The sequence below is a fragment of the Bolinopsis microptera genome, chromosome 4 (assembly GCF_026151205.1).
Source record: "Bolinopsis microptera isolate Bmic1 chromosome 4, MBARI_Bmic_1.0, whole genome shotgun sequence".
NCBI classification, from domain to species: domain Eukaryota; kingdom Metazoa; phylum Ctenophora; class Tentaculata; order Lobata; family Bolinopsidae; genus Bolinopsis; species Bolinopsis microptera.
The window spans coordinates 5,764,470-5,776,325 of NC_087075.1; the positions used below are offsets into that span (position 1 = coordinate 5,764,470).

The window sequence follows — 11,856 nt, forward strand, 5'->3', positions numbered from 1 at the left end:
CCATCACGTCTTCGATACTCTTTGATGTGAATGCCAAAAAGTTTTTCAGACGACCTACAAGCCTGTTAATTAAGTAAGGCAATAAACCCCGTTTATAATATAACTTTACACCCTTAATTGCTGTGTTTGAGTCAGTACTGCTGTCTACCTTGAAATGTTCAGTTATTTCTCACCCTGCCACATATTTTAATAAATTTTACGTTAAACAACTTACTACTTACCTCATGTGTTTTGTCACTATCTAATTCGCACAGGCTGTTTGGGAAAAATCCAGCATTTTATATTACTAACACATCTTCAAAGGAAACGTCTGGATAACTCTAATTAAAGGTTGCAGTAGTACCTTTACAGCGAATCATAGCTTGATTTATAATTCAAACACAAGGAAACATTAAATTTCAGAGAAAGATCCAGGAATAGTTGACCTATGTGAAGATAATGTGTGCTCTTTGACACACGCAAGAGAGGACAGTGCTAGTACAGCTGAAGTTATACTGGTATTCGGGATCAAAGGTTTGGGAATCTTGCGTAGCTTAGAGTTATGCTATCTTAAATATTTGGGCCAATGACCAGTCTAATCAATATAGTATTTCAAAGTTGGTTCAATGTCTGTACAACGTACGTATTTATCACGTATCTAACACGTGTTTAATACGTATTTAATCTCGTATCCCCCAGGAGTTGACATGGCTCACCTGAAGAATCATGTTAGTAGTCTTGATGAGGGTATTCCTATATTCGACGAGAACTTTCGCATCAACAAAAACGTTTTCGATGCTTTTTGTCGGATTTGCAGAAACACTTTGGCTAGAAAAGATCTGATCAAAGATATCAGTGAGTTATTCGGTTTCTTTGAAATAGTTTTATTTTAAATTATTTGCACTACTTCCCTGTCTCAGTGTTCACTATGTTAATTAAGTTATAGAGTTATTTTATATATATATATGATGCTAGGATCTCTAATATCGCTCCACTGTTCGAATCAGGAATTATGCATTTAATGGAATTCGACATCAGCTGTTCATAATGTGTAATGCATCTATGTTGTGGAATTTAAAAGATTCTTTCATAAACCAGTTGCTCCTGTACATATTTAGCTCAGACACTGTAAATGTGACATTACAGGGTGTTCACGATACATTGAAACGGTTTTAAATGTATTGTTTTAGTTTTAAAAACTAATAAAAAATTTTATGAAGCAGCAGTCCACTACATTTTCCGCTCATTTTCTTTGCTAACCGGTTAAAATTTTGTTAAAACCAGTTCAGATTCGGATATTTTACATAGCTCATGAAATTTCGTATATTTTGCTGCAAGGCTCAAACATGCTATTGCCAAGGCCTAATTTGAGAATGATCCTAGACCGTTTGTCGCTTAAATCATTTACATTTTACAGCTGATGAGGGATCTGGCTCACTATTGTCTAGTAACACAGTGCCAGCTTGACACTGTCTGCATTTCCTCTTTTGTCTAACAATTTCAATGTTCATCAACAACAGTCGTGCCATTGTGATGAGCAATTTCACAAAAGAAAGTTGAATATTTATTTGTTTCATCGTTATGTCATTAGTGTATCTTTCAATAAGCTTTTTCTACTGACAACCTTATGCAAATTGTCGCTTGTAAAGTGGATATCAGATAAATTTCTGTCGATATGCATTTTCTTCGAAGCTCATACGGCATACCGCACTAGGATTGTATTTATACAGTAAGAAATGCCAGTTGTGGAATTAGAATGGACAAGTGAACAAATGCCGATGTTTTGACACGCTAAAGTTTATCCTCCGACACGACAAGCCGAATATGCTGTACTCTATTGGTCCGTCACATGTCACATGTCATAACAAATTACCCCAAATTAGTTTTATCCCCACCAGGTCGCATATGACAGCGGTCAGAAATACCCTCCGGCGTACTAAATACTCTAGAATATCATTAGAACATCGTTTGTTCACACTCCGTTCTCTATTATACCCGTATCATTCCTAATTATAGATAAGTTGTGATAATTTGATTGTTTGACCCTTGACTCCGGAAAACTTTACCCTTTGTATAGTATGGTAGATATTGCTAGAAATTGGTCTTCAGATCTATCGAAAGTGTCTCATCATGACGCGCATTTTTGTGGCGCGTTGCTGCGCGTACATGCAAAATTCGAATCGTGCATGATTGATCGGTTTAATGATGAACGCGCAAGAGGTCTCCTGAAAACCTCTGGCAGGAATTCTGAATTCATGAACATTTCATTTCAAACTCGTATTGTCCGGATCGGAACATTATTTATTAGTCTCATGGTTGCTCAGCCAAGTTCTGCAAAGTTAACCTGAGCCGTGACAGGGTCCTTGGAGTAATACCCCAAATCGGGCCTCGGCCTCTCAATTACATTCCCGAGCCTCGATAAATCTTACGAAAGTCTAACTCCAATTCTTTACAGGTGGCCAACAAGACTGTGGTGCCGTGTGTGATTCTAACAAAATGCTAATGGTGAGCAGAGTGAGGAGTTGGGTGCCCAAATATCTTGGTTATCACACCGATAAGAATATCACTATCGTCGATTGGATCGCTCTTCCCTTCAGATCGGTTTGTCAACGATTTAGTTTCTCTAAAACTTGAATTATCTGTTTACATTCGATATTTTCGTGGAAAACACCAAGAACCCTTGCATTTTTGCTGAATCGAAGTTGGATTAAGATATTTCATGGGTATGCGTTTATAATCAACAATTTACCATCAATTTTTGATTTATTTTTCCATTTTCCGTCCGTTAATCTTGAATCGTAGATAACACAAATAAACTAATACATAAATTTTCAGACGACCCCAAATGGAGTGTCAAACTGTAAAGCGTACCACCACTGGGCCAAATGGCAAGAGTTCGTTGACCAACAGAAAGAAGATCCAGCATTTCCACCAGAGCTGGCGTCTCTGTTCCAAACATCAGACAGGTAACTAAGCTAGATATAACCTAGTAACTAGCATAGTAACCTAGTAACTAACATAGTAACCTAGTAACTAGCATAGTAATCTAGTAACTAGTATAGTAACCTAGTAACTAGCATAGTAACCTAGTAACTAGCATAGTAACCTAGTAACTAACATAGTAACCTAGTAACTAGCATAGTAACCTAGTAACTAGCATAGTAACCTAGTAACTAGCATAGTAACCTAGTAACTAGCATAGTAACCTAGTAACTAGCATAGTAACCTAGTAACTAGCATAGTAACCTAGTAACTAGCATAGTAACCTAGTAACTAGTGGTTACTAGCATTTCCACCAGAGCTGGCGGCACTGTTCCAAACATCTGACCGGTTACTAAGCTAGATATAATCTACTTTAATTCGTGAAGCTCTCAGAATTATCGTCAGACATGAACTGATCTTACTGACATTGTGGCCACTTTCTGCGGCCAAATAATTTGCCAGCATCTTTAAACGAACAATGAAGAGACCTCTTAAAGATATTTATTAAACATTTTAGTGCTTTACGGTTATTTAACCCAATCCAGGTGGTCGCACGTGTTCACTGAGATCGTGCTAGTAGACGGGGCTATCAGAGGCATCGCTATATCTCTCTGGTTCTGTATCATGGCTACTATCATATTCACCGGTTAGTTAGTTATAGCTGATACCTATATCAGTCAAGATGGAATTTGGATTGTTTCTGATTAGATTCAGGCTTCCTGGATAAAGCCATGCATATACCTCAATACCAAGTTTATATACCCGGTTTATTGAGATTCTGACAACACCATAATCATTGACAAAACACTATAAATACCATGAATATGATATTTTCAGGTCACCCAGTTCAGACACTAATTGTAATGTCTACCATAGTCTGTGAGATTGGATTTGTGTTTGGCTGTTTCTCCTTTGTTGGTCTAGAGCTGGGCGCTGTTGAGGTTTGTTACCCAAATATAGTAAAAACTAGATTTACCGCGCCCTGATTCACTGCAAAACCCGACTTACCGCGACCATTTCCTTTTCCAAAATGGAGTTTAACATACATAATATGAACCCCGATTTACCGCGGTTGTTTCCTTTCCCCAACCTCCACGGTAGATCAGGGTTTTACTGTATAATTTACAATGTACATGCATACATTAGTGAAACTTGATTCCTCTACATATCAACGTGAATTTAATTTACACTGACAATGGTAACGACAGCTACAGGTTCAAAATCCGTTGCATAATTCACACCTGGTGGATTCGTGTAGTGTTATTGAGTCTCATGATTTGATAGTTCTTTCATTCAAATTCCTGATTGTTTCTGAATAGACTCAGTGAAGACAGATTCTAATGGAAATAAATAGCTGAATAACGTATCCACATTTCTACGTCATACTCATATTCTCAAATTATTTGTTATATAGTAGTGTTGAAAGTATTAAAATTATTTATTTCCATTAGAATCTGTCTTCACTGAGTCTATTCAGAAACAATCAGAAATTTGAATGAAAGAACTATAATTTACACCATTTCGACGCGATAACTTTAACACAAACCCCTCAACTAATATTATACACATCTATCCAATATGAAGTTATTTTGAGCCCCATCACCGTTTTACACCCACCGTAATTTCAGGCGATATCTCTAGCTATCCTGGTAGGAACTAGTGTGTTTTACACCCACCGTAATTTCAGGCGATATCTCTAGCTATCCTGGTAGGAACTAGTGTGTTTTACACCCACCGTAATTTCAGGCGATATCTCTAGCTATCCTGGTAGGAACTAGTGTGGACTATTGTGTTCATTTAGTTGAGGGTTACAGGATCGCCGGTAAAACAGCTCCTCCTGATACATGGGACGGCTCTATTAGAGGTTAGCAGTGATTAACTAATTATCTGATTATCTAATTAACAAGTTTGTTAACCATGTCCGAAGCTCAGTAGTTGTTAACACGTTTATTTGTCGCAACTGAATGTACCGAAACAATTTTTGAAAATATTTAAATGCTCATAATATATTAAACATTTCTCAGGCTGGAGGTTGAGACACGCTCTAAATCACATTGGTGTCCCAATAGTGAGTAGTGCCATAACAACTGTCCTTGCAGCGTGCACCCTCTCCCTCACCCAGATTCAGGTAGAGTTCATTACCTTTCTCTCGTGACGACACTGCTTCTTTTGTGACGTCACTGCTTCTTTCGTGACGTCATAGTATATCCAGAAATCCCATAATACCCATTCAGTTAGAACTAAGGTTACTAACCGTATTATCCGATGCATGTACTCAGAAATTGTGTAAAACTACTAGGCCAATTCTCTATCATAATCTTAATTAGTTGGCAAATCATTAACTGTTTATCGACTAACTTGCTAATTGAGTTACTGATTAACTTGATAATTCACTAATCCTCCTTTCCCGCTCAGATGTTCTCCAGGTTTGGTAAGATACTGGCCCTAACAATGACCCTCAGTCTGGTGTACACCCTCTTCATGGCCGGATCTCTCCTTGCTGTGTTCGCCCCTGCCAAATTCTCTGGTTCGTCATCCACTCTATATTTCCTGTTTTGTTTAATATAAGTCTACTTACCTGTTCAGTGTTCAATCGCATAATTATCATTGAAAGTACTCAGAAGAATTAAAATATTTACAGATTTGTTCCTATGCATCCTTCCTCATGTATGACTCATTTTCTTCGCAGGATCAAAGAAATCTTCTCTAAAAGGGCTGGTCATTGCAATCGTACTGACTTGTGCTGTAATTCCTCTCCCTTTGTACCTCTTCAAAGAAGCTATCATCTGCTAGCAGTGGCTTCTATCTTTCACATTTGATAAGTTTTAAACCGCAGATTTTATACCCTTCATTTTGAATGTCCTCCATGAGGTCAAGGTAAATCATATTAAACGAAACTTCGTTACGTCACAAAGTACCACGTTACGTCACAAAGTATCACGCTACGTCACACCACGTGACTTCGTCATATCAGGACTGTGGAATTTGTAATAATCGTCACAGAAAATGAACTCGGAAACCGAATAATTTGTATTTTCAACTAAAATTATTTGATTTAACTGATGATATTTTATTTTAAAAGATGCTTATGTTTACAGAGATTTATTCTCCATTGATAATTTATATTTTTTCTTTTATCTTACCATATTTACAGCATAACGTTTCAGTAAGTTATGTCCTTGCAAAATTGAAGTAACATTTATATTTTGATCCTCCATATGCTGTAAATAGGATGTAAGAGTAACATGGGAAGATAGGCCCAATTCTTATGAGATATTAAATGAATATCTTGAGAGTATGTATAAATCTGTTTATCATTACATTTTATTGTTTATCATATATATGATTTTGTACCGCAATTACAAATACTGTATTTTATTTTTTACATTGAAGCAAAATATAAACTAGGAAGGGACAACTCATTTTTTGTCAGTCCATCCCCTGGAATCGCCAGATTTGAAATGTCAATTTGTGTCTATCAGTATCATCATCAAACAATTGCTCAAATGACATTGACAAAAATTACAAAATTCGGGTCACCTCCCTCAATAAGTTGTTCAGTGTGTGATAGTCAAGGCCAAGCTAAGCTCGTGGCGAAGTCGGAAAACTGGAGCTCCTGCGGTGCTACGACTTAGCGTCATGTCGTGACATTACCTGGGGACCCCAGGCTATCATGTTTATAAACACCGAATAGATAAGAGATTCGGCGGAATGACAGTGGACAGGCTGAGCGCCGGCCAGTAAGTCGTGACACTGTTACTGTAATCCTTAAGAACATCCTACTGACAGGTGGATTCCATACACGAAATTAACCTTTAAAGTTTTCCATGAGTCATTTTATTTCATAATTGCCGAAAAAAGCACTTTTATTCAGGTGTTGCTACACGTTGTTTTGATTGACGGTGTCAACCCATCGAGATCGTTGCTCTGCGAAGCATGAATGCTAGTTTGCGCGGCGCGTCGAAGCGGCAAAGTCCTCCAACACGTTGTTATATATACTTCTCTCGTGCACGCTTCGCGCGCGATCAAAAGGGCCGGTTCATGCAGCGTGTCATATCACGTGTGTCAATTCAGGTGAGCGCAAAGAATCGTTGATAAATTCAAGAAGCTAAATCACTCAACTGCAACGTCCGTCTACCAAGAAGCCCGATAACTCAGCTCACACCTTATTTACTGTCTACCCAGATCAAGCCGGTCTAAACTCTAATTCTGCACCGTGAACTGGCTCAATTGTCAATAAATGCCGCAGATCAAGTACCAGTGGGCTTGTCAGTCACGCACAAGTGCAATGTGCGCGGTCACTTCTAGTTCTATTCCAATTCGTGGCAAATGCAAAATAGCAATGATTTAACAAAAAATTAGGTCTCGTGAAGTGAGAGTTATTTGGGACCCAGATCGGGCCCCTACAATCTACAGTGCCAGTACCATGCTATAGCCTAAAAATGCCTCACTACCCTCAAATGCAAAATGACACGCGGCGGGACTGCCTCCCCATAAAATAATGTGTTAATAAACGGCGAGAGTGGCACATGCTGACACGCATCCCAACTTACCATCGGAGTTACGAGGTAGTAAAGTAGTAAAAGACATGCCCAGGTGATGATACCTCACACGACACACCTGGATGTTATTTTCCTGACCAAGTAGTACCTTAACAACCTGAAATGCGTTTTGTAGCTTTCGGCTGGTTTACTGTAATATTAATGCGTTTTATAAAGGATATATGCACGTCATGTTAAACACAATGACAAATGGACGGCTAACTTCGTTTAACTTTAAGTAGTCGCGGTAATTATGAAAGTAAATTCCTCACTTTATTTCCTGCAGCAGGTACTGATAGTCAACTTTTCTATAGGTATTATTTTTGTAATTCACTTGAATGCCTTTGTAAAAGTATAACACTATTGAATTTGCATTAGTTGTAGCAACCCTTAGTCTTACAATATTCGGTATCAGCGTGTTTAACTTAACTTTAACTTTCATAAAGCTTATTGAAATATCTATATTTATAGCGTTTGTGATTCCTTACTAACTCTTATTTTTTTGACGACCATGAAATTAGTAATATTAATTAACTGATGAGGTGCTCAGTGAGTGTTAACTAGGGCCTTCAAAAACAGGCCGACAAAATAATTATGATCGTCTCGTAGCGATTGTAGCTCATATGTGTCGTTGTAGTTGTAGTTGGTCTTCTTACCATTATTAATATTACCACTCTTAACACTACTACCACTGGTAGTACAGTGGTACTGGTACTACCAGTACCACTGTACTGATAAAACTGTCTACCGGCTGCCAAGCCTTGACGAGATTTAATAGAATGTCTCAGTTGCACTTAGAGTTAGGGGACATCAAGCAGTCTGGATATCAGGCGTAAAGTGTCCTTAATGTAATAAACGGCTGTTTGTGAAAACATTTGAGTTTAATCATGAATCATGACAGTTCCTAATCCTAAGCAGCGTCCAACTCAGAATAAGCTAGATACCTATAACTTATTGATTTTTCGTTTATATTCCCAATCTGAAGTAATCCAACATATAACTTTGAATTATTGTATGAGGTTGTATTTAAATATACAACAATATAAATAATTTCTAATTTCTTTCTAAATAATCTAATCATTGAAAGCATGGTACCACCGATTGTAGCATTTGTATGATCTCAAGAACACTGTATACATTCCAGACCTGACTATGAAAACCTCCTATTATTCCACTATGTAGGACCCACTGACTCGCTAATATTAAAAAAATACTTCCCGTACGTATTCCAAAGTTTGGCACAGTCCAGCAAACCTTTTAACTTATTTAAAAGTACCGGTGGTCCCACCCTGTAGTCGGTCATTACTGACATTTTGTTTGCCGACTCCCCGACTTTGTGTCTTCTTTCACCTCAATTTTTCAATTACGTGTACTACAAAGATTGGATTAATTTGGCTTCTGTACATTATCATTTATCAATTTTAAGCTTGGCTAGATTAATGCGTTGTTGTAGACTCGTATATCCAGCTTATTTTATTTTGGCAACCGTGGCTCAGACTTTTCTCTGATTCTCTTAGACGTATCATTAATATTTCATTAATATTTCATTTTATATACTTCATTAATATTTCATTATATTAATATTTCATTAATATTATTTGATTATAATTATAAATATAACCTAATTATCTTATCAGTATAACCGATCCTTGTTCGTCCTTCAAACTACTAGCTTCCTCTCAAGCTCTTTGTCTCATCTTACCCACTTAGCGCACACGTGCACCAATAACAGTGCACGTGCACCAATAACATTGCAATTGTCACCGAGAAGTCGTGCATAGTCCAACTTTGTCTTTAATTCAATTAAATATCGTTATATAACTTATAACTCAACTCAGAAAATGAAGATTTGATAAACGTAGATAAGATCATGTACCATTGAAGTCTTGCCACAAATTGTTCTTAATCTTGTTACGATCAGGCTTTGCTTGGTTGTACCGCCTGGCCCCGGCTAGACTTTGTCCGGCTTTGTATGTTTCGGCCTCGTGATTCTTGTCTGCTTCCCTAAATAGTAAAATCTTATTATATATTTGATCGAAATCAATTAATTAAAGAACGTACAGGATTTGTAATTGGATTTAATATTAGCAACTCAGGCCCGGGAGTTTTTAAAAGTGCTTTTAAATCATTAAATGTCAAGTGCACTGATAAACATAAAGATATTCCATTGTAAGTTATATTACATATTATACGGTGTATTATGTACTTAAACTTACAGTACTGTTCACAAATGAACATCAAAATTCTAAAAGCTGTAGAATCTTTGAATTTTGAGCTTCAGAAGTTTAGTATTGTTGTAACTTTAAGTTTAGTATTGTTGCAAATAGCTTTACCATTAGTCACACTGCGAGATTGTGTCGTTTAACTCTTTTATAGCAATTTAATGTGTACCTTAAACGGTGTTCTCTTTCGAGGCCATGCTCACTTGTACGTGTACTTTACTGTGCTAGGGCCATACAGTGACTTTGGCCCTATTATAATAATGCTGTTAATCCATATGTTTATCTGTGGTCGAGATATTTACGTTTACTGTTTTGAACAGACATAAAACTAATATTAACATTAATCATGTGTCGGTGCCTAAAATTGTTTTAATGTACCATTATTCAGTCATACGAAAGATAAAATCTACCCTGAACATGTGAAACAGTAAATTGTCTTTGTAAGTTATACCTGATGCAGATGACAGATGTGCAATGTGCATGCAGGAAATACTCAAATGATGTCTCTAAATTTGAAGACGCAAGCTTAACCGCACGACAATGTGCACTCTAAATAATACTAAAACAACATAAACGAACCCGTTTAGCTAATGAATCTTAAATTTTATCTCTCCGTATTGGGGAACCCTAGATTCAACCTGATTTGCTGACGCAAACTTGTGGTTCTATAAATACCATCTGCTTAAACAAATTTATATTCTCAGATCATGTTAGTTTGTAGTAACCATCATCATGTGCCCGTAAATCTAAGTTAGGCTAATATTATACAAACAGGATCTTTTTGTCCTACAACATTTACATCAATATTCGCGGCCGAGGGATGCTCTAGCTGCCTCTAATTCGAAGGATTACATGAACAACTTTAATTTACCCGAAATAAGTTTGTACGTTCAGGCTTGGCCATCTAACAAAGGTCTCAGGTAATGCCGACCTCTAACTCTGGGGAATAAAGTCGAATCTGGAGGATAGAGTTAATTAATTAGCGTGTCACCAATAAAATAGTAGGAAAGTCCTACGGATGCATGTGGTTCGCTAGACAGACTTTTCCGCTAGATAAGACGGCATTTTCCGTTTTCATCGGAATTCTGTTCAGAGTGTGCACGTTAAGACGATCTGCACGATTTTTGATCGTTATTATTATCGGAAATTTAACTTCAGTACAAGTTTGGTTATCTTTGAGGTCCCCGCAGGTCTGACTTGCTTGATTTTGATTTTCCTGCTTTTTAATATTTATAGGCTGTTAGATTGTTAAAAACAGATATTTTTCATTATTATTGGTCCCGAAGTTAACATATGTATATTTTCTACGTTAAATAGTTTAATAGTTTAATCTTTCATCTTTAAATTTGTTAATTGTTATGGAATTATGACTGTAGGTGGGTGATATCTAAATATCAGTAAGATTAAGTCCAATTGAATGTGTATAACTTAAACTATAATTGGAAGGTATATGGACTGTTTTTTTAAGCGGGCTCCATCGAACCTGAAAATTAAGGATTCCACCCTATTTTAGCCATATTGTCTCATGGCCATGATACTTTCTACATTCTGATTGCATAATGCATATTGCAGATTGCATAATGCGTTTTTATTTATCATCGTTGATTCCGTGCCAATTGCAGAGATTGGAGATCAATGTTGGAGTGCATGCAGGGTACATATTGAGGCCAATGGCCAGCTTAAAATCGAAGGAGTCGAGGAAATCACAGTATTCTAACAATCAGTTGGATTAATTGGGGTCATCGGAGTTTATGAATCCATATTATTCAAATTCCAGTGACTATAGTGTATTCAGATTTATTTTGGAAATCAAATCCGATGATTTCAATTTGCTTATATTTCAGAGGGTTTAATATGAAACTGACTAATCTGCTTAGAAAACAGTTCAATACATTGTCCAATAGTACTCCAAGTCCAGTTGTTTGATCAACTTATAAAATGGCAAAATTATTGAAACGACTCGAGCTGTTTCAGTTTGTCCAGTATTTCTCAAGTCGTCTAGAATTATACAATATAACAATGAGGCTCTTTCCTCTGTCTAGGTGTTAAGGGTAGACAATAGTACCTGTAGGTGTCCGTCTGTCCACGGTACGTCTGTGAAATGCTGCATTCACAAAATACATTTATGATCT

General features: G+C 37.0%; 1 protein-coding gene across 2 annotated transcripts in view; it reads left to right on the plus strand.

The window, feature by feature from the left end:
- LOC134814165 (protein dispatched homolog 3-like) overlaps nucleotides 1–6,327 on the plus strand; it is a 29,472-nt gene extending 23,145 nt beyond the window's left edge. For both annotated transcript variants that reach the window (XM_063822217.1, XM_063822216.1), the window contains exons 14-23: nucleotides 403–513; nucleotides 679–834; nucleotides 2,435–2,580; nucleotides 2,815–2,945; nucleotides 3,507–3,607; nucleotides 3,799–3,902; nucleotides 4,708–4,825; nucleotides 4,986–5,089; nucleotides 5,377–5,488; nucleotides 5,651–6,327. In XM_063822217.1, the coding sequence (XP_063678287.1) occupies nucleotides 403–513; nucleotides 679–834; nucleotides 2,435–2,580; nucleotides 2,815–2,945; nucleotides 3,507–3,607; nucleotides 3,799–3,902; nucleotides 4,708–4,825; nucleotides 4,986–5,089; nucleotides 5,377–5,488; nucleotides 5,651–5,754 (1,187 nt within the window). In that variant the 3' untranslated portion in view covers nucleotides 5,755–6,327. The remainder of the gene's footprint in view (nucleotides 1–402; nucleotides 514–678; nucleotides 835–2,434; nucleotides 2,581–2,814; nucleotides 2,946–3,506; nucleotides 3,608–3,798; nucleotides 3,903–4,707; nucleotides 4,826–4,985; nucleotides 5,090–5,376; nucleotides 5,489–5,650) is intronic.
- The last annotated feature ends 5,529 nt before the right edge of the window (nucleotides 6,328–11,856 follow it).